General features: G+C 33.9%; 4 protein-coding genes across 10 annotated transcripts; 2 read left to right on the top strand and 2 right to left on the bottom strand.

The window, feature by feature from the left end:
* Nucleotides 1-26: 26 nt before the first annotated feature.
* Yl-1 (Vacuolar protein sorting-associated protein YL-1) lies at nucleotides 27-4179 on the bottom strand. Of its 5 annotated transcripts, none has more exons than XM_076324459.1 (7): nucleotides 4067-4179; nucleotides 2103-2336; nucleotides 1808-2019; nucleotides 1563-1745; nucleotides 1258-1477; nucleotides 969-1196; nucleotides 27-882 (listed from the first exon to the last, which is right to left on the bottom strand). In XM_076324459.1, the coding sequence occupies exons 2-7, from the start codon at nucleotides 2234-2236 to the stop codon at nucleotides 651-653; spliced, it is 1209 nt and encodes a 402-aa protein (XP_076180574.1). In that variant the 5' UTR covers nucleotides 2237-2336; nucleotides 4067-4179; the 3' UTR covers nucleotides 27-650. The 5 variants fall into 5 exon arrangements, with proteins under 5 accessions (XP_076180574.1, XP_076180572.1, XP_076180577.1 ...); XM_076324457.1 differs by lacking the exon at nucleotides 4067-4179 and adding an exon at nucleotides 3854-4056; XM_076324462.1 differs by lacking the exon at nucleotides 4067-4179 and adding an exon at nucleotides 3643-3657.
* Nucleotides 3532-6370, top strand: Pyd3 (beta-ureidopropionase pyd3). The gene is made up of 5 exons (XM_076324463.1): nucleotides 3532-4052; nucleotides 4421-4671; nucleotides 5292-5680; nucleotides 5772-6089; nucleotides 6172-6370. The coding sequence occupies exons 1-5, from the start codon at nucleotides 3946-3948 to the stop codon at nucleotides 6253-6255; spliced, it is 1149 nt and encodes a 382-aa protein (XP_076180578.1). The 5' UTR covers nucleotides 3532-3945; the 3' UTR covers nucleotides 6256-6370.
* On the bottom strand, nucleotides 5090-11903 carry Br140 (bromodomain-containing protein 140). Its single transcript, XM_076324455.1, has 10 exons — nucleotides 11001-11903; nucleotides 10579-10826; nucleotides 10144-10397; nucleotides 9635-9917; nucleotides 8652-9495; nucleotides 8260-8559; nucleotides 7988-8162; nucleotides 7482-7897; nucleotides 7009-7380; nucleotides 5090-6820 (listed from the first exon to the last, which is right to left on the bottom strand). Exons 3-10 carry the CDS (start codon nucleotides 10264-10266, stop codon nucleotides 6640-6642), a joined length of 2694 nt encoding a protein of 897 aa, XP_076180570.1. The 5' UTR covers nucleotides 10267-10397; nucleotides 10579-10826; nucleotides 11001-11903; the 3' UTR covers nucleotides 5090-6639.
* On the top strand, nucleotides 11294-21779 carry Drn (zinc finger AN1-type doctor no). Of its 3 annotated transcripts, none has more exons than XM_076324465.1 (4): nucleotides 11294-11578; nucleotides 18669-19133; nucleotides 19654-19825; nucleotides 19901-21779. In XM_076324465.1, the coding sequence occupies exons 2-4, from the start codon at nucleotides 18849-18851 to the stop codon at nucleotides 20047-20049; spliced, it is 606 nt and encodes a 201-aa protein (XP_076180580.1). In that variant the 5' UTR covers nucleotides 11294-11578; nucleotides 18669-18848; the 3' UTR covers nucleotides 20050-21779. The 3 variants fall into 3 exon arrangements, with proteins under 3 accessions (XP_076180580.1, XP_076180582.1, XP_076180581.1); XM_076324467.1 differs by lacking the exon at nucleotides 11294-11578 and adding an exon at nucleotides 17443-17809; XM_076324466.1 differs by lacking the exon at nucleotides 11294-11578 and adding an exon at nucleotides 17828-18374.
* The last annotated feature ends 119 nt before the right edge of the window (nucleotides 21780-21898 follow it).

The raw sequence follows: 21898 nt of genomic DNA, 5'->3' as shown, positions 1-21898 counted from the left end.
GTCATAGTAAACATTTAAAAATAATGAAATCTAAAATTACCATGCAATCTCATTTTACAATCTATTATATAAAATACACTGATCATTATTTTTTATTGTTTATGGACGGTAACAATAAAAGGATTCAATCATACAAATAAGTATTATATTGTAACTTCATCACATTTTTAAGACTGTACACAGAATCTCAAAATTCGCATAACAGTGCAAAAGGCATGCAATCACTCAACGCAGCACGTATTCATAAATTATATAATTATTTACAAGTTTGTCATATATTTAAATAAATTACTCTTTGTTCCTTTCACTATACTTTTACTGTTCTAAGAATCTAGAAAAAGTCTCAAAATTATTGTAAAATTAATTACATTGTGAACGCTTTGTTGTAATTCTAGATCTTAACAAATTAAAATTACTCTTGTATTATTTGTTCTATGTGCGCATTATTTTATAAAATAAGTTATTTTATTTTATAAAAAAAAAAATGTTCACAGTTATAGTATTACTTTTTAAAAGTATCGACGATGCATACAATACATGAAAAATTTTGATTAGTGAAAATAAGAAAATGTTTAAAATGGCAAATCTCAGTAACTGCAAAAGTATTGGAGAAAGTATTATATTGTAATATTGCTAACTAAAAGGGCAGACTATGAAGGCATGGGTGCAGAAGCTGGTTCAAGACGAATTGTATTTCTTTGCCCACCACCATGATTTTTTTGTCTCCATTCAAGCCACCTTAATAATTCTGAACTTTGTGATGTATCATTAATGTCTGTTCGAGCTTCCAATTGTTGATAATATGCTTCACGTAATAATCGAAATGTTTGAACATTTTTATATGGTAGTTGAGTCATAGGATCCAGATATTTTGCTGGGAGCCTATATGGTTTTTACATTTAAAAACAGGATTTCTTTTAAAGAAGTATATGTACATATACATTATGTAACATATACTTATACCTTACCTTGTAATTGCACATAAAGCTTTCATTGGTGGTCTCCGAACCACAGGCTTTTTAAAAGCTTCTGAGAACAGGTGTTCATTTTCAAAAGTAATAAATGTTCGCTCATAAAATCCTTTTGTCTCTTCACAACGATACTTGCTTTTGTTTGAAATATGAGAAGTAGCAGATAAATTATATTCTTTTCTTGGAGTATCATTTGTATCATGTTCTGACTTTATAATCACATTACTGAAATTGATAGGTTTGATGAAATTATTGTTACACAATTTGATGAAGAATTATACCTTACTTTTCTCTTGTTAGCTCTTCTGAACTTTTGTCTTCAGAACTTGCATTTCGATTTTTATCATCATCATCATCAATGCTAATTTTATCATCTTTGTCAAAATTTATTTCAGAAAGAACAATAACAGGCATTGCTAATGATTGATACTTAATCATAGGACCAGTTTGCGCTTTTCTTACTGTTCTAGTATTTTTCTTTTCATTTTCTAACTTTTGATACTTTTCTATAACAAAAACAGTAGAAATCAACCAGGAAGAAGGAAAAGTTGGATTTCCTTATATAGCTATACTGTTGTTATTTCAATTTACCCAATGATTTCATATTGATTTGTTCAGTTTGCAGTGCTTCCTCCAATAATTCTTCTTGTGTTGGTTTCCAAGTGTCATGTTTTATAACTCTTGTTTTCCTTTTTTGATCCTCATTTCTTTCTCGTAATCGTCTTTGTGTTGCAGCTGACTTTGCAGCAGTAGAGCGACGTATTGATTTTCTTTCTATAAAGATTTATAACTGAACTTCCATCCTTATGGTACAACATTTGTACAAAGATATTTACCTGTACTTTCTATGAAACTTCTATTATATTTTGGCTGTCTTACTTTCTTTTCCTTTAGTGGCACTTGAGACTGAACTTTGGGTTCTTTGTAAGCTTTTGTTACTAGTCTACGTTTCTTTTTGGGTCCTTCCTGTTCAGTGTCTGAAATAGGCTCATCATTTTCATCTATACTAAAATCTGAATCCACTTCGTCTTCTCCTTCATCTTCTTCCCTACAATTACATGGGCAAAATAACTTAAATCTAACATGTGTTAAAATATAATAGATTGGTATCTAACAAAATTAAATATTAACATATAATCATGATCTTGTTCAGTTTCATCAAAGCCACCGTAAGTTGTTTTATAGAAATCATCCTCCTCCTCTTCGTTCAACAACTTTGCCATTTTATTTCCAGCATTTACACGTCTTTCCCTAGCCAATGCCATTTTTGTAATTACGTATTTTATTCTTTAGTCAAATCGTATTTATCAATTTTGTTTTCTTCTTTCGTTACTGTCAGAGATAAATAGATCGACTGTGATTAACCTTAAATGAAAGAGAGCCACTTATTTATGTTAAAAAGTGCGATTTTACAAATATATGTCACTTCTTATAATAAACAAATTACAACAATAAAATGTTAAACATTTCACTTTTTAAAACACTAGAAAATTATTGTTCAAATGTTTTTGGTTCTTCTTATTTTACTTGTTTATACACTATCTATACAAGTAGTGTGTAACGAGCCGGGTTTAGGCGCATCAGGGCTGCGCGTCAAAAAACAGTGACGTGCATATCTAATGCTATAATTGCCAAAGTTTTAGTGGGCCTCGATGAGTAGGCAGTCTAAATAAATTTATTTTTTAAATACATCCTCTATAATTTCTGCCAAATAAAATTATTGATTCCACTTATATAAAACTGATACTCTATTTAAATAGTTATTTCAACACTTCCAAATTTTAGCTTATCCTTTATATCAATATTATATATAAATTATTCAATATTTCATAATTATATTTGCATGTGTGTATATCTATACGTATACACTTCATCTTATCTTACTTTATACTTTATCGACTTTTCGAACCTTTTAAATAATTTTCGTAAACAGCGAGACCGGGGGACATACGACACCCCTTTTTACTTGATCGAAGTACTTTACTGCCCGTTTATTTAACAAACTGATCGAATAAAGAATAACAGTTATAAGTACTATCGTTATCGCGAAAAAAGTAGATAATTGAAAATTAGAATATAGCTCAAAATTCTTTAAAAAAAACGAAATTGCGATTGAAAATTTCACATTTTTATGTAGTTTCTTAAAATGAATAGAATAGAAAATTTTATGAATATAAGTTTTCTGAAATTGTATAAAAAATGTAGAAAAACAATTTTAACAATGTAAAATAATCGTAATAAATGAACAAATAAATTCGTTGTAAAGTAAATTTCTTTGAAGAAAAACAAGTGGTATATTGTTTTTGATCATTATCAGTTAAATTTTCGTATATATACATATTTTCATTAACTAGATTAACCAAAAAATACCGCATTTCATTAAAGTTGACGGAATGTTAACTTAAAAATATTTCCATAAATCATTAAATGTATTACGATAATTACTTTACAATGTATATTTTTTACGGTAAATATTGATTCTAAACAATTAAAACTTTGAAAAAAAGCAGTTTTAACCGATCAGAATCTATTTTTGTATTAATATCATTTAATAAAAGTACTAAAATACGGTAGGTATCTTATGGTCAAAGTTCTCAAGGTATCAAATGGTAAAACGAAAATAAAAATGTTTATATGTGACAAGAAATAAATAAGGTAACGCAATTGATACCAATATGAGATTATTCTCGAGAAATATCTTTCTCTTATTCGTGTTGTACCATACAAAGCAGGCAAGATAAGGAAAATTTGGAAAGATTTACGAGTACCGATCAACAAACATTAATCAGTCCCACAAAAAAGTATTTTTTATAAAGATTAACACGTAAGGTTCTGATACGTATTTACGTGTACAGTCAGTATATATTCAGTAAAATCCGTACTGTTAGCAATACTCTCGAGTCTGTCACAGGAGCACGAACATTCAGTATAACCTCAAGAGTTAAAATAAACATCGCGTACCACTCGTAACAAAATGAACAAAACTTTATTCAACCAAACTATCGAAGATATTCTGGAGAAAAACTTGCCAGAAAAGGAACTGGCAGAAGTGAAGCGTCTCTTATATGGTCGTGAATTACAGTAAGATTTATTACTTGTTATTTATTTATTTCTTGTTTCGTCATTTTATCCGTTGTCTATTTTTCTTTCGGTCTTTTCGAAAGTTTTCTATTGAATGTTACGTGTGAACAAAATGTTTGACATATGTTGCTTTGTCACTTTGTTGCAAATACGACAGTTTGCATCGATATCATGGCTTCTCAAAGTAATTTCCCACGAAATATTTTTGAATTTAAAAATTGAACAAACAAAAAACATGAATATATAATACATTACATGTATAGTTCTGTAAGCATACATCGAAACTAGTGTATATGTACATACATTCAATTTTATTTATAAGTTATTTATTAATAATTATTCTGAATAATTTTCTAATTGATTGGCAGAGATTTAAATCTTCCGGAATGGGGCGGCATTACGGAACTCGATGTCAAAGGATATGTTATGGGCGGAGGTCGTCAAGAACAGTTACGGCCTTCACGAATTGTGCGAGTTGGATTGATTCAACACTCCATAGTGTTGCCTACAACGGAACCTCTACAAAAACAAAGAAATGCGCTTCATCTGAAAATCCAAAAATACGTTAACCATGCAGCTGCTTGTGGCGTTAACGTACTTTGTCTACAAGAAGCTTGGGGTATGTAATGTAATTGTATGTAATAATACACAAGGACTCACGAAACTACACGAATTTCTCGTGTCGAAATAAATGAAAATTTGTTGTATCATTTGTTAATCTATAGTTTCGTTTTCGAGATAAAACTTCACGGGTCGATTGTCGGCGCGCCTTCGGCTATCTGGCGCAAAAATACGCGACAAGCACACACAACACATGCGAAAAACAATAGATAATAAGTTTTCATGCACTAGAATCATATATTTTTGTGGTCTCCTACACATTGTTGATGTATTAGCTTAAGATTAATCGCAGAAAATTAGATAAGACTATTTTACGTCATAAGTAACTTAAACTTGCGATAAAAAAATGAAGATGGTAACATAGTGTGATAATGATAATAATTTTAACATTCATTCCCATAAAATTTGAATACAACTCTCCTTTAACTACTGATATATTTAAAAAAAAACAGTATATTTATTTCAGGAGATTGTTATAATTTTAGCATTTTAATTTACATGTTGGTATTAAAAATAAAACAAGACAAAAGCATCTACAATTAGAGAAAGTGTCAGGTTTTGCATTAAAGAAAATTTCGTAAAATTTTGCACTAAAAGGAACGCTTGACTATGTTTCAGCTATGCCATTCGTGTTCTGTACAAGAGAGAAATATCCTTGGTGTGAATTTGCCGAAGAAGTTGAAAATGGACCAACAACAATACTCATGCGTGAGCTGGCTCAACGTCACGGAATGGTCATTATTTCTCCAATTTTGGAGAGAGATAGCCAGAACGGCGATACCTTGTGGAATACGTCAGTGGTGATCTCCCCAGAGGGAAAAGTGATTGGAAAGTGCAGGAAAAACCACATTCCTCGTGTGGGCGACTTCAACGAGTCTACATATTACATGGAAGGCAATTCTGGACACCCCGTTTTTGATACTTGCTTCGGACGTATCGCTATTAATACTTGTTACGGGCGTCATCATCCGCAAAACTGGATGATGTACGGATTGCACGGTGCTGAGGTAAAGTTACTTATAACGAATTAGAAAATATCACCTATGTAAATTTGACAATGACTACATTAATTATTTTACATTAATTTTACTTGTTCAGATTGTTTTCAACCCGTCAGCAACTACTAGTCACACATCTGAACCAATTTGGTCTATTGAAGCAAGATGTGCAGCTATAGCAAACAGTTATTACACTTGCGCGATTAATCGTGTTGGAACCGAGATATTCCCCAATGAATTCACATCGGGAGATGGAGCCCCCGCACATCACGACTTCGGACACTTTTACGGATCCAGTTACATCACTTCTCCTGATGGAACTCGAACTCCTGGCTTAAGCCGTTGTAAAGATGGACTTCTTGTCTGTGAATTAGATTTGAACTTGTGTCGTCAAATGAAAGACGTATGGTGCCTGAGAGTAAGTTAACAATTTTTGTGTATTTCCACTTAGTAATAAATATCTTTCATACATTTTCTTCATGTTGGTTTTCAAATTTCAGATGACTCAGAGATTAGATATGTATGCTAAAGAACTTACCGAATACGTGGAAAAGAATCTGAAATTGAACGAAGTCACGAACTAATGTATACATTGATATTGAAATCATGGAAAACGCACACCATACCTCCTGACAAATCTTCTTTACTGAATTTTTGTAAATTGGAAATAAACATAAAAATATATTTTTGAGAATATAATACTACTGAGTATTCGACAACCTATACATATCGTTCTACAGTGTTTTTAAAAATTACACAGAACAGAACTGTAGACAGTGAATTTAATGTAAACAATGATTTTTACACTTTTAATTCAGTCATTATTTAAAAACGTTATAAATAGAATTCTGGAAAAGTATGACTTAAACATAAGTCTATAAGTTATATTGTTATGTTAAAATTCTTTTTACATACTTACAAACTTCTTAAACTTAGTTACAAATAATATTTTATTAGAACTTTAAGAATTAACTGGTTGATCCAGCATTCAACGTTGTATTATGAGTCTGCTTGCGATAATGAAGCGCTTCTTGATACGCCTTCTTCACAGCTTTCCTATCTGCAGGCTTTCGAGATTCAATCAATTTTGCTTCATCCAAATCTTGAGATACTCCGAGTTTCTCCAGTTTTTCGCCTGGTAACCATTGCCTATAACAATTATATACTCTCTCAATTCTACGAAATAATATTTTATGTCGTTATAGAAAATTAATATTAATGACTATATTTATACGATACAAAAAACTATACTGAGCAGGATAACAAAGATTGTTTTTGATCTTCTTGTCGTTGGACTATGAAATGAATGTAATTGCATTGCGAGGGAATTAAATTACCATGTTCGCTTGGTATCGAAAAAGAGAACAAGAAATACTGGTTCCTTGTAATTGACGGCAAGTGCTAATACGTCATCAGGTGGAGCCGGTATTGGTACACCCTTATGTACGGTGCCTCTAGGCGTGTTAGGGTCTATTATCAGAGCTGGATACCACGGATAACCTCGACATTTTGCCCATACAAGTTGCAAAGCCTCTAAACCGTTACTTGCTGCACCTTGCTTGGTTTCGGTTTCTTTTTTCGCTTCATCTGTTTCTTGCCTTTGTTTTTCTTCTTCTAGTTCGGGTGTACTAGATCTACTCGTTGAACAACTACTGCAGCTCGATGACTGACTTTCACCTTCTCCTACATCACTGTCCATTGTTCCGCTCCTACAAATGTCAATTATACATGTCATGGCAAAAAATTTATTGAAAATACAAATATGTAAAATTTATTTAAATATTTATAAAAGAAAAGCAAGCATACCTACCTATATACTTTGAAACTATCACTTTGTTTCTTTCTATCATCTTCCATAACAAACATCTGATTGCTTCTACTGGCACGCGCTCTAGCTTTCCGAGTGAATAAAACAGCTGTTCTTCTATTTACACCTCCTCCTATTTCTTTCTCTCCAGTCTGTAATTCAACCTCTCCACGACTTCGATTAGTACGATCCCTTTTTCTAGATTTAGATCCCGTTTGTTCAGATTCACTAATAGGATCTAGATCAGGATAGTCTTTACGGGCTTGCTCTATCAGAGCACCACCTTGTTCTTTCATTTTTATTCCAGCTCGATAAAACATGGTATCTTTACGATTATATGCCAGACAATTGTTTACCATTAAGTTAAAGTCTGCTTCAAAAACTCCAATGGTATCGTATTCTTGCCTTTCTATTTTATCCTAATGTGACATGATGAAGAGAAGAAGATTATATAAATTAAGGAAATTATTTCATTTTTGTTTTATGCAATACTAAGCACAAATAATTACCTGCATGGTAGAAAGATCCATGGGACGTGATACAATTTCCAAATAATCTGGAACTTCTTTGGTATTTACTGGTTGTCCAAATACATCGTTTACATCTTTTAACTTAATAGTCTCTAATAAAGTGCGCAAAATACTTTCTAACGGTCGTAATTCAAACCACAAACACTTCTCTTTCCTACAAGATTAAACATCCCTTCAATTTAGGTACTTATTAAAATTTCTATAATACTTGAGTTGCGTATTGTTTTTATAAATTTTCGTTGAAATCTTACACTTTAAATAATTCTTTTTTCAGTTTTTCACGTTTACGAACTAGTTCACAAAGTAATCGGGCACGCTCCAAATCTTGACGTAAACACTGCCAATATTTGAGTTGACGATACAATTCTCCGCGCAATTCACTGTCAGGTGGTGGTGAACAGTGATCTCCAAGTGGTGGTGGTCTAGATTGTGGATGTGAACTCTGAAGCCTTCTCAAAAGTGGAACACCATTCCTATATTGACGTTTTAGAGTCCAGTATGCTATAAGGCGTTGTATCAGTTGGCTTTTCTTAGGCAACCCCTCTGCTAAGCTAATAGGTATTTATTAAAGTATATTTGGTAGCTTTTATAACTATTTACAATACATGTATATACTAATATGAATAAAAAATGAAATCATTACCTAGCAATTTCTTTAATACGTTCTGGTGGTATGGTTGGAATAGAAATAACAGGAGCAGAAGAACTTTTTTTATTAGCAATTGCTCTTCTTCTAGCATCGGCAGGATTAGTAGAAGGTTGATAATCAGGAGGTGTATGTGCTTCACAATAAGCTGTCTTTTGAACTAACATTGGTTCACCATTTGCTGGTTGTACTGTCCTCATACGCATACATAGACCAGCTTGTTGTGCACATGTCACATGAAATGCAGCATAGCAGTTACTTTTATGACATTGAATGCAAGCACCCAATCCTCTACGTTTACACACACAGCATGTAAGTCTCCAGCGTGCAGCAGGAATGCTTTCTATACTATCTATAGGTTCCAAGAATACAGTGTTGGCAAATCTTACTTCAGGTATCCATAAAGCACACACAACATGAGCCCATGTAGCTGGACGATCAGTTTGTTTAAAAGCACCACCTCTGTTTGGACATAAAACACAATCAACAGCCCGTGAAGGACTTTGTAAGCACCTTCTGCATAACCATTGCCCTTCAGGAATATATGGTACACCATAACAATCTTGATGAACGGCAAGATTACACATATCGCAAAATAATATTGCATTGCTGTTTTGACATTCTCCATCCATACAGATACAACAAACTGCATCTTCATCAGCTGCTACACCTCCACCTCCATTACTCTGTTGTTGAAAGTATGATTCTTTTTCAAGTCTATCCATTAATAATTCAAATATGTCAGGTTCTAAAGGTGGTGTCAACCCAGAGGCTATTCGTCTTTCATTCACTATGGACAACCATGCAGTGTCCTCTTCATCCAGATCATATTCTACTTCTCCTACAGAAAGTAATTGTCTTTATGAAAGACTATGTAAGAATCTTAGGAAACTTTTAAATATATACTTGAAGTTAGTTTCAATAACATTCAAGTTATTATTTCAGTTGAAACAAATATTATTGAAGACAATATTGCATACCATCAAGTTCTTCACCACTGCGTTCCATAAATCTAATATATGAATTTGGAAGTGGTTCAGCTTCTCCTAATTGCTGCTCATATCCATCTATTTCCTTAACCATTGCAACAGGTAAACTACTAAGGACATTCTTTTCATCCTTATCTTTATCAGTTTGTATGGTATGACCTTTTGATACTATGCTTTTCTCATCAAATCCATTTCCTTCTAAAGAAATGATAGGTACAGAGTCTGTAATTCCAATTTTAAACGTCTTATGTGCATCTTCACCAATTGGGTTTACCTTAAAAACAAATAACAAAATAAAAAATCCAGTTAATTCTATTTAATCCAAATGTAACATTTATCAAATTACAAAGAACAATGCAATGATTATTTTCTTTCTTTTTTTTTTAACTTTTAAATCACATATTCTGAATCATAAATTTAAGTACAATCGATAATTATAATTAAAAGATTTTATTTACAATAAATAATTATTCAATTAAAAACTATAATACATTTCATACCAAAACAAATTTCGATGTTTCCTGTAAGTTTAGTGTTTCCGTATTTGTCGGGCTGGTGCTATCATTATTCATACCACCTACTCTGTTCCTGCCCTTTTTTTTATTCGATTGCGGGGTATTCATCTTCTCTTACTATTTTATATAGTGTTGTGAATGACACTGACGTGGTTATATCACCCGCACTTTAGCTCAAATCCTACTTACATATGTTTTGCTTTATGTTGTCAAACATCGTGTTAGTAAATTTACATTTACTACAAATATTAAACTCGAGTAGTTAAATAGTCTGTTCATTTTATTTTAGATGTGTCAGTTGCACAAGCTGCATCGAATACAAAAAAAAAAACGCTCACTAACGTTTAAACAGGTATGCTAACCAATTTGAGCGGCAAACGCAACGTGCACTGACATATTAATATAATGAGGGTACCTTACATTGCGTGCCAATCATAACGTACTTTCCTTCACAAGAACTGACTTTCGATTGGTGAGTTTTGAAAAACTGCCCTTTGATTTTATTGTAAAATATGCATTTATTTTCTTCAAACATATTCATTAATAACAAACAAATAATGTGTAAAACTATAATGGACTGAATAAATTTCAAGTATTATAATCGTAATAAGTTCGAACATAATGAAAACTCTCCATTTTGAGGAATAAATTTTGAACACGAACATAACCTTGAAATGATCAAAAGTAGTATTAGTTCGTTCCTTTAAACAAGCATTTTTATAATATAAGTGATTATACAATTGATTAATTTTGTTATAGTACTTTTTTACAATAAAAAAGGAAGATTTTAGATTTATTAAAATTTTTAAACGAGATAACTAATAAAATGCAATTTTCCTTACGGGATTGTTTATTTGGAGCACTATACAATTTCAATGTAATTTTATAACTAATTAAGTTTAACTCTGATTAAATTCAACGTGGAGAAAAAAAAGTAAAAGCAGCTACAACACGCATGCCTCCGTGTACACCATTGAACAATTGTTTTCAAGCTAGTCTCGTAGTACCATTTTACGGAATTGTGCTGCCGCCTAGCGGTAGTGGATTCCGACAACTTAAATTCAACACGGCTCCCGTTCGTGCTTGTCGACCCTGGTGCTGAGTGCTTTGAGTGTGGAGTGGGGGAGGGTAAGAGATCTAACTTTACACCAGTCATCGGCAGTATTTGTTCCCGTGCCCGCAGCTTTGGTCGTCTATCTGATAATCGAAAGTTTGGTGCGAGGACTTAGTTTACCAGATAACCGATATCTGTGTTTTGTGAGAGTGCGGGTCGCGTAGCAGTAGCCGGAATCAACTGGATTTGTAACAGAGAGGCCCAATGTTCCGCTGAGAATTATGTCGGATACTGGCGCAGGATTACGATCGGTCACACGTCAAGTCAGCTGACATATTGCGCCCTGCTACACCGCAACAGCTCTTGGTAAGTGTCGCAATAGTTCTACCCGTTCGTCTACCACGACTATTTTTATCGAATACCCATCAAATTCGTGCACGCAATAGTACGTCCGATTTAATGTTCCTTTTCACCAAAAGCCTCGGATCTAACCGCCTCTTTGTCTCATTCCCTCTCGCCTTGTCCCTTCTCTTATCCCGTCGCGTTTCTATTGATAAAAAGATGTCTGCGCGACATGAAATACGTATTACGCGGGACAAAGGAAACAACGACGTAACTTCTGATTAAGTGCGTACTCTCAAGGATGGAAGCCATGTCTCTGGTGTCCGTCCCGTTTCTTCGTGCTCTTTGACTGCATGCGTGTGTGCCGTGTCCGCACGACGGCAGCGCCGATACGATTCAAGCGCAAAAGCACACTTATGCGTTATCCTCCCTGTTCCCTTCCCCCGCCGCGGTTTTCATACCCCCTTCCGTGCACCCGTATCCGCACTGGTCTTAAATCCCCTCCCTTTGGCCCTTCATATGTTCTTTGGGCTAGTGATGGGCATTGTACATGATGTCTTACAAGTCACTATTATACCGAAATAAAATATTTTTATACCACAATTCTATGTTTATTTATATTAAAATTAGGGAAACTTAAAGAATTTTTACAATTTTTAATCATTGGTTTATTGTGCTTCATTAGTATTTCTGAAATTTCAAATCGGTTTTATACGCATTACAAATAAAATAATAAGGGTCCGAAAAGGAACTGAACTACACACATTTTTAATATTTCTACTTTATATAGAAAAATAAACATATAATCTACTCACAGATATTCGTTCAAAATGTATTGCAATTTATCAAAGCAGAAAGGGACTTTTGGAATTTCATTATATTACCCTTTGCAAACAAATTTTTAAACAATATACATAGCTTTGTGAAAGTGTGTATCGTTCTGAATACTATTTAAAGTACAAATATTTTGTAGAACTTCTGGATGTCTTCTTAAAAATATTAATTTAATTTCCTTTATGATGAAAACAATCTACAAACTTGATATAATTTCAATTACTGTATCGTTTTCAAACGTTCAAAATTTATCACAACAATTGGATCGAGTTCTCATGAACCTTCTTATTTTCGTGTAATATTTAAAACTGTTTCGAAACTTTGATCGTAAGTGTTTCAAGTGATTCGAAGCGTTTTAAACCTTTCACTAGCTTCGTCCGTGCTCACGAACGAACAACGCACAGTGCGGCGGAGCAGCTTGCTTAGCTGTTCCTTTCTGTGTCGCGTTTGCTCAGTTCAATGCAGTCTCTCGAAAGGTAGAGAGGCGGTCGTAACGTAAACGTAAAGTTGTATGCGAGAGTTTGTAGGTGGTATATTCGCGAGATTGTAAAATGAAACAAATCCACAGTAGACAAAAGTATCATGGAATAGGGGAGGCTTACGATCTCATCGGAGGCTTATTCAATTGGATTTTGGACTATGGCGGCTGCCTTGTTTGCTAACGACGCGAGGTTAACGTGTGTAACCCTGTTCGGTGTATGTAAAACCAACAGGTTCTGTGTGTGTTGGCTCTCTCGGGCTGAGTGCTCGCGATAGAAACGATTAGCAGGTTGACGCTTGTGTCGGTGTAGATTAGAACCAGCCACACCTCGCTTTCTTCCGCTATGAGTGATGTCGTAAAATGGCTGCATGTACAATTACCAGCGGAGAATAATTTTGATATCGTCTGATGACGCTTTCGTAGAATTTCACTGCCGTTCATTGTCGGTAGCATGTGCACGCGGTGTGTATGCAGGAACGAGACTACTGGATTATTTTTTAGTGGATTTTGAATGAGCTGTACAAGAATTCGTTACAAGTATAATGAACTTTCCATTCCGAAGCTTCTAAAATGCTATTTCGAATGGTAGGATGGGTCGCTTATCGTTTTAAATGGGCGTGATTTAAAGTTGGGAACCATGCATCCCGAAGCTGTACCTACCACGTGTTACTTCATTATAAAGCGGAATTTCGTTGTGAGAACAATGAATAGACTATGAATTAGATATTTTTTTCTAGAACTAATAAATTAATATTGTTAACAAAAAATAAAAAAGGAATATATAATTTCAAACCACTTTTATTCACTCCTATTATCGTAAGATTCGTTAATTTCACCATTTCGTCCGTTAGACTTGGCGAAAGTTGCACGCGTTATCGCGACGAAAGTTGTGAAACTTGATCTCAAAGTAAACAAACAAATCGGAGATGAATTTTTGTGCTACCATTGATATAATTATTTTTAAAAATCATTTAACATTAGTGTTTGTTCTGTTATATTTGCATTTGATGTGACTGATAATCATAGTTTCACTGTCGACTATACTAGTCGTTTTCAAACATCCGTCTCGAGTCTGTTGTACAATCGAGACGAAATCAAAGTCAAGGTTGGTCATAAATTATATTTCGCATTTCTTCGTATCATATTTTGTACTTATTACTTAAAATTTCACAGTGTTACATCAGAAAAGTTCCTATCGTTATATGCGTATAAAATCAAAATTCTATGTAGCAGTTTTGTAGAAACAAGTGTGAAGAAATCTTCACGTAAACGATAGCTCGGCGTGGAAAGTAATGGTAATTATTTGTTTTCATGTAGTGGCTGCGACCAGAAGTTCCATTGTTCGGGATTTGACACAGCTGCAAAAAAAAAAGGTTAACCGCGTACGAAATCAAGCAGTAAACATGTTTCTCTATTCCAAACAAAAGCGTTTCAATAAGTAAGCAGAAAGTGGGAACGCGTCATTGTTATCCACGCGAAGTGAGTCAAATGTAGACAATCACGTTAGAATCATCGAGAACGACCGCTCGTTTTTAGTTTGGTTCTATATGAAATCTATCCTTTTCTTTGCATCGTTGTTAAGCTAGTTCTGGTTACTTTCCGTTTAAGAATCTATCTACATACATACTACGTTTACGATCGCTTTTACTTTTAACCGAATATCTTTTATTAGTACCATTGTTTATGAATTATATATATTGTAATGTATATTTTAATATCGTTGCGTTAAAAATAGTTTTTTGCGTTTATATTGATATAAATACGGAGAATGATTTCGCGTTAAAACGTTCGTCATTTGCCAAATCTATTTGAATTTTTTAAAAAAGTCATTATATACAATTTAAAAAGTTTCAAAAATGCGTTTGCGAAGAATATAATCTTTTTTTAAAAAATTATTTTAGTTTATTGGTTACTTTAAATTTTGAATTTTCGTGCATCATATACCACAAAAACTTTATGCATTTTAGAAATTTTCGTATGTTTGAAATATTTTATGAAATTCAAAGAAAGTATTGGGATAAATGTGATTGTACCAATAATGTTTTAGAAACAGAAGAACATTTGAAAATGTTAGATAATTTTTTATCATCTTGCTTACGGAAATGAACATTTTTTAGGTCATTCGTCACGCGTGTATCTAATTTAATCGTAAATACATTAAACAGTTGATAACCCTGGCTTGCGAAAATATTTCATGTTTCAAACACGTTGGTTGCGCTTTACGAAACCGTGAGTTCTTAAATTTTTGACATTTGATGAAGTGAACATTTTTTCTAGAAAACCGAATATTTGCTGTTTAAATGTTTTTCATATATAACAAAATTATGCAATTAAGAATATAATTAATTTATATTACAACGTCGTATAATTCTTGCATCACGTGATTGCATTGTTAATTTTGATACACGCCTGGCTATCGGTTAGATGTTTATTGCACGATCGCAATTCAACGAGCGACTAATATTAGAGCTCAAGAACATTCGTAATTGTACGTCAATAACACGTTAAGTTTCGATCTGCTTGAATCCATGTTTCGAAAATTTACTCCAAATTTACTGTTATATCGTAAAAGAAAATTTGATATATTCTCAGTTAACAAATTCGACCGCTTAATATAATAATTTTTTCTTCAACTATTAATCAAAAGTAATTCATAAAATGTCTATTTTTGTTTAATTCGTCATGCTATAATTTTGATCTATCTTATGTTTTTAATTTGATAGAAAAATTATTAATTATAAGAATGATTAATAATGGGACTTGATATAGCTAAAATTTTATATTGTAAAGTCGTATTGACAGATTCTTAAGTATACACGTTGACACGTGTATTATTAAAATACGATTACCATCCGTCGGTAAATTTAAAGGTTCAGCAACTTGATGTAAAGAAAATTACCTATTATTGCAAGTACAATATAACAAACTCAAAATTTACTGCTACCACTGTAGACACTGAGAAATTAAAATGAGTTAATCACTTGTGTTTGGAGCTAAATGTGACTAAATGGGGATTTTGCTTTGTCATTCGCTTTTCTTTTTTTCACAAACCTCTCACCACGTGACTCAAGTTTGATTTGATTCATAATTACTGCAATGACGTCATATGTTCTGAAGAACTAACGGATTTAAATCCCGTTCATTTCGTTCTTTAGCCCTTTCACTACGATGGAAGTTCATCGAAAGAAAGATTTAACGTTGAACATGTTAATTATTATTTGTTTGAAACGATTCCAATATAATAGTGTATTTTCATTTTTCGTGTGTGTCGTTAAAAGCGTTCGAAGCAACAGGTTTGAATACTAGCTGACGAAGATTTATTAGTGATAGTTTTCTTATGATAATTTCAAACAAACAATAATAGTTACTTAAACAAGTATCTATTTATACAGGTATGACATTAAAGTTTTTCGCTTTATTATTTCCCTGATGAAAAAGAGTTATTGTTCAATAATTTTAGAATAAAATTCATCCGCGGTGAAAGTGAAAACACGTCTGAATATTTAGAAATGTGAGGTATGAATTTCTTTGCCACACGTTTCAAACTATGAACAAAGAAAGAACAATAATTTTTTTCTTTGTCGTCCCATTTCGTTTTTCGACATACATCAAACAACATTTAGGTTTTTGGTTTTATTACATTACGTAGGTAGCACTGAGAGGTCGTAGTACGACATCTAGCGATTCATTTAGGAGATACAGTGAAGCATATTATTATCGTCATGTAATGTAATGTTCTCTAGTAGAGAATTATTAGTGCGTTACATAGAAATCGCGTTCATTTTCTGTCTCTGAAAAATTGTATTGAATTATTCGATGGGAAAATCGTGAAAAGATTAGAATACGTAATACAGAGAATTGTATATACACGCAGACGCAACCAAAGGAGAAAATATAAATAAGTTATTTAATAAGCATAATATATTTAAAAAGAAGAGTTGAAGACCAATAAAAATAAATGGTGAGGATCTAAATATTTCGGTAAATTCATAATTTGCGATGTATTTATTTATTACGTTTTTATCACATACATTATAAATAAAGATGTAGAAAATAGAAATAAAAGTATTTGAAATATTCTTATAAACAATGAACATTAAAGTAAATGTAAAATACAAAGTAACATACATAAAACAATTTTTTTAAGTTGATGACCTACAAAATACTTCTATTTCAAATTCTATATAATTTTGGTTCACAAACTATTTTAGGATTGTTTTCATATTTATAGAATATTTTAAGAGTGAAAACAAAATATTTAATTAACCAGTTTAGAAGTATAAATTAAAATAAAATGCTTTTATACATTTGTTTTTAACAGTACCTGTGTGTGGATTTGTTTATTTCAACTAACATCATAGTTCTATTTTCACGACAATACAAATAAACCAATATTTTATGTCACTTACGATAGATCAGATTTAGAAATAAACCTATTTACTATTTGAAACGCACATTTTACGCAGCTCTGACCTAACCTCACCATGTGGGTAACCGTAGTGTGTCGCAGTCTGTTGGTTGTACGTCCGCCCAAAGGCTGTACGTCCATACGATCGCCATCATGAAAACATTCGGCCGTCGTCGTCGTTATCGTTGTTTCTCCACCGTCCTTGCAGGTTCCTCGGATTGAAGTAATATCGAGCGCTTGAGCGCGAAGTTGCACACAAAGAGCAAGAGAGAAACAGAGAGAGAAAGGGAGAGCTATTTGGTAACATTTCGTTTTAGCTTGCTACGAAGCGTCGAGAGACAAAGCGAACGCGCGCATTTAGTGGCTGCGAATTGCGCCGAGATTTACGAACGAGCTAGGAGAGAGTCTTCGTGTGGCTATCGATGGCACGTCGTCTAACGTCGCGATAAGGATACGGGAACCCACTTAAATGCCTCGAACGAATTCTTACTCCATGTTGTGCGTTGGTTGCGACACGACTGCGTGTTGGAAAGTGAGTAATATCACGTTTCCCGATCACGCCTCTTCCATTGGGATTTTATTGCGTCGAACGGGAAAATCGGATCGGTCGTGTCGTCGTCGCACTCGAAATTTCCGGACCGTCCGATCGTGTCCACCTTCTTCTCCTGTTTCTTTCGTTCCCGGTCCACTGTTTTTCTCTCTCTTCGTTCCCGATTCCCGAGTTTTATTTGCCCTTGGAGGAATCACTCTCTCGACCAGCAGTTCTACACGAGGGGAACGGCCCTTGTCTCACGATATCGCTGTTGCTGCTGATGATTTCTAATTCTGTGAATAGACTTCTGTGTGTGCGCGCGTGTGCGCGAGTGGAAATTCGACGTGAAAATTCGTGTGTCTAGTTCTATTTTATTTTTCGTTTTTTTCTTTTTTTAATTCTATGGACGTATTCGACCTTTGGCGTTTGATGTATCATGCCCGTTGGTGTAATGATCACTACGTTTCTTCGCCTTTTTAAACTGTCGCGAGTTCATCATGCTGTTCCAACGCCTTTTTCATGATTAAACATCTAGCGACGAGTTATATTTCACAGAAGACAAAATGTGAGCAAACCAGTACTTTCTAAAATTAAATCTTTGCACATTCTCATCATTGGAAGAACCTGCGACAACAACAGCTTTGTTCCATGCATAGTGTATTCGTTATTATCCTGAGACAATTTAAAGTTTTGTTATAACTTTTTCTTAAACGTATTGATACAACTTATTTGGTGTACTTATTGATTTAATTACAATTTTAAATTTGACATTGCACGTATCTAGATTGAACATTATCTGTGAATAAATTTATTTCTTTATATTATAGAAATGAATTCTAAAGTAAATTGCTTTTAATAGGTGAATATATGGTGACACGCGGTCGTGACGGAGCAACCAGAGAGCGAGCTGTGGCAAGAGACACTTAGTTATCCCTCACTTAGCTGACTGCAACTACTCGATATTTCTCGAGTAATTGCAAGTAGAATAAAAACAAGAATTCACTTAAACGTCGAAGTTCTCCTGGGATAAGCAGACGAAATGGAACGAGAATCTAATCCTATGCAAGCTTTGTGCCGTAGTGGCTGTGGATTTTATGGCTCGCCAGCCACAGATGGCCTTTGTTCTCTTTGTTACAAAGAAAACCTAAAAAAGAAGCAACAACCTCCAGTGTCTGCTGCCACTGTACCAACATCACAGACCGTCTCTGGTAACGCTGGCACGTTGCAAGGCGGTTTTGGTAGTCCTGCAGCTACAGGAACTACAGCCCAACCTACCATTCCTACTATACCTCAACCAATGACAGATCTGCCCAACCCCAAAGAAGTAAGTTTCACTTAAGTTTTAATGCTTTCTTTGATCTAGTAAAATTTCCATATATGTTGTGATACTTAAAAATGTACATAAGAATTAAGAAAGTTAGAAATTATAAAATTAGATTATATTTTTCTTTAATCAACTAACACTTTTTTTCACAATTATGAGACTTTTATTGGTAGGTTAAATTCTAAAATTTGTTTTTTTTTCCATCAAGTGATTGCTTTTAAAAATATTCAGTTAAAGTATAAAATTTATAAAGTAACTAAAACAGCAAGCAGTCAAATATTTTTTAATGTAATTTCAGTGTTTATAAGAATTTTATTCAAATGAATTTTAGAAACTTGGTTTTATTTTTTCTAAAAACAATTAGAGATTTACATATGTATTAAGAATAATATTATGTCAGTGAAAAAAAAAATTGTTTATAAAAAGCAGAAGCCTAATGCTTTTAAAACACTATACATACATATTACTCTTTGTTACAAGTGTGATTAATAAGAATAAACTTGTTTCTGTTATACATTAGATAAACAGGGAAGATCAGGAAAGCGAAGTAGGTGTAAGCAGTGGAGCAGTAGCAGAAGGATCTGTGAGTAGTGGGGATGCAGATGACTGCTTTGATGGCAAAGAGACTGATAAAGAATCTAAGAAGAAGAAAAATCGTTGTGCAGTGTGTCGCAAAAAAGTTGGGTTAACCGGTAAGTAAAATATGACTTGAAAAGTCACATTGGATACTTTTGAATATCTTATATTTGACACTGTGATTTTTTCAGGATTCGAGTGCCGTTGTGGAGGACTGTTCTGCTCTGTGCATCGATACAGTGACAAGCACGATTGCAAATTCGATTACAGAGAAATGGGCGCTCAAGAAATTCGGCGCAACAATCCAGTTGTTGTTGGTGAAAAAGTGCAAAAAATTTGAACTATTTAGTGCGTAGTCGTTGGGAAAATGGTTATATAACTATATAAACAAACAGAATATAAAACGGAGAAAACGAGATAAATTATCTGGCAGCTGATTGCACGTCGAGGGGCGAAACGGGTGAATGTGAGATCATGAATGAAAGAGAGAAGGGGAAAGTGTATATGTGCGTGAGAGTGAGGGAAAGAAAGAAATAGCGAGAGTGTAAGAACGAGAAAGAGTGAGCGTTAACGGTAGAGATGGAGAGGGAGAATGAGAGCAAAAATTGGTTTGTACACGATATGCAGATAGAACGGAAAAACGAAATTTCCGAAAACAGATGAAACAATAACAATGGAGACAAAAGAAATTAGAGTGCGTGCCACGTGTACGAATGCTTCAAAATTGGATGTCAGTGCCATGTCAGATTGTCATCTAGCGCGAGTTTTAATCGAGAATATATTTGGTTCTAACTGCTGCCAGCTTACTACTACTATTACCTATTATTATCTACGATTATTACGGTTTATTATTATTCTATATTATGTTTATTAATTTACTTAAACGCAAAATTCGCATATGAAGTTTGTTTTAAACTAAACTCAAGAATTCTTAGTGCGGTCAGTCTGTCCAAGACGTCTCATCGGGAGTTCCGGTTTGAGTCGAAAAAATTTGTATATATATTTCTGTTTCGTTCGTATATCAAAAGAAAAAAAAGGGAATGTTGTTTAGGTAGTGGCTGACGTTGATGGGTGATCACAATCCTAGGTTAACGATTAGTCTAATAATGATTAAGTATATTAGTCTATTGATTCATAAATAATGCAATGAAGTATAAGTAGTACTGTGTGTTTATGTCCAATTTCACGTGAATATAACCAGCATTATTCCTCATTAAATATGTTTCAAACTATATTGCAAATCATTATTTACGCCGTGTTCACGAATCTCCGCAAAAGTGAGCCCTTATTCTCTGATTCCCTACGATTTCAGTAGAGGATTAGTTATCGAAACTTTAACCAGTCGGTTTTCTCGAGTTTCTTCTTTTTTCCCTTCTTATAAATCGTACGTAGAAGTGCACGAGAGATATGTTGGTGCTAATACATTGTACCACGTGCAACTAAAAACGATGAAACGTCTAAAGGCCAGCCCGAGAAAAGAACAAGGCCCCTCGACGAAGGGACGACTATCGCCCTCGATCGATTTTGTGGAAAATTTAAATATTCTCCGTCTGTTTCTAACCATTTTCTTCCGTGTTGCAATACTTTGAGGTACGTTTCAGTTTTCTCCAGCGTGTCTGAACTCTTTAGGTAGAGCTCATAGAGAGAGGAAGTTGCCGCGTTAGGTGTTTGAGTTTTAAGAGTCGCTTCTACTAAAAATCTCATGCGAAGCGTGCAACGAAACTGCTTTGTGGTTCGTGAGTTTTTTTTTTTGTGAAAAAGAACTGCTTTCTCGCGTACTCTGCCTTCTTTCGAACGTGTGAATCGATAGTCGTCACTGGGTCCTTTGCGATTTTAACAGAGGGAGAGCGAGAGTGAAGGGAGAGAAAGAGACGAAAAACACCGCGCTATGTATCGTATCATCACATTTGCTGTCTTCGAAATACTTGCGTTTTTTTAAAATGAATATATCGATCCTTCGCCCTTTGGAACTGCGTGACAGCCGATAGCGATAATACTGAACGAAGTCTTATGAACGCAAAGAAAAAGTACTGTATTGATTATAGAATAAAGTAAATCGTTCTTATTTCAGTACCACGTTATCGATAGTCCTTTTTAGTGAAATTATTGTATCTGCAAGGGAAACGAGCATGTTGTTACGTGTTTCGCAGCAAAGCAGCGAATTGAAGTATCGACTTCTCTTCGTTAGT

The sequence above is a fragment of the Ptiloglossa arizonensis genome, chromosome 12, assembly GCF_051014685.1.
Source record: "Ptiloglossa arizonensis isolate GNS036 chromosome 12, iyPtiAriz1_principal, whole genome shotgun sequence".
Classification (NCBI taxonomy): Eukaryota; Metazoa; Arthropoda; class Insecta; order Hymenoptera; family Colletidae; genus Ptiloglossa; species Ptiloglossa arizonensis.
This window is presented reverse-complemented; position numbering and strand designations above follow the sequence as displayed.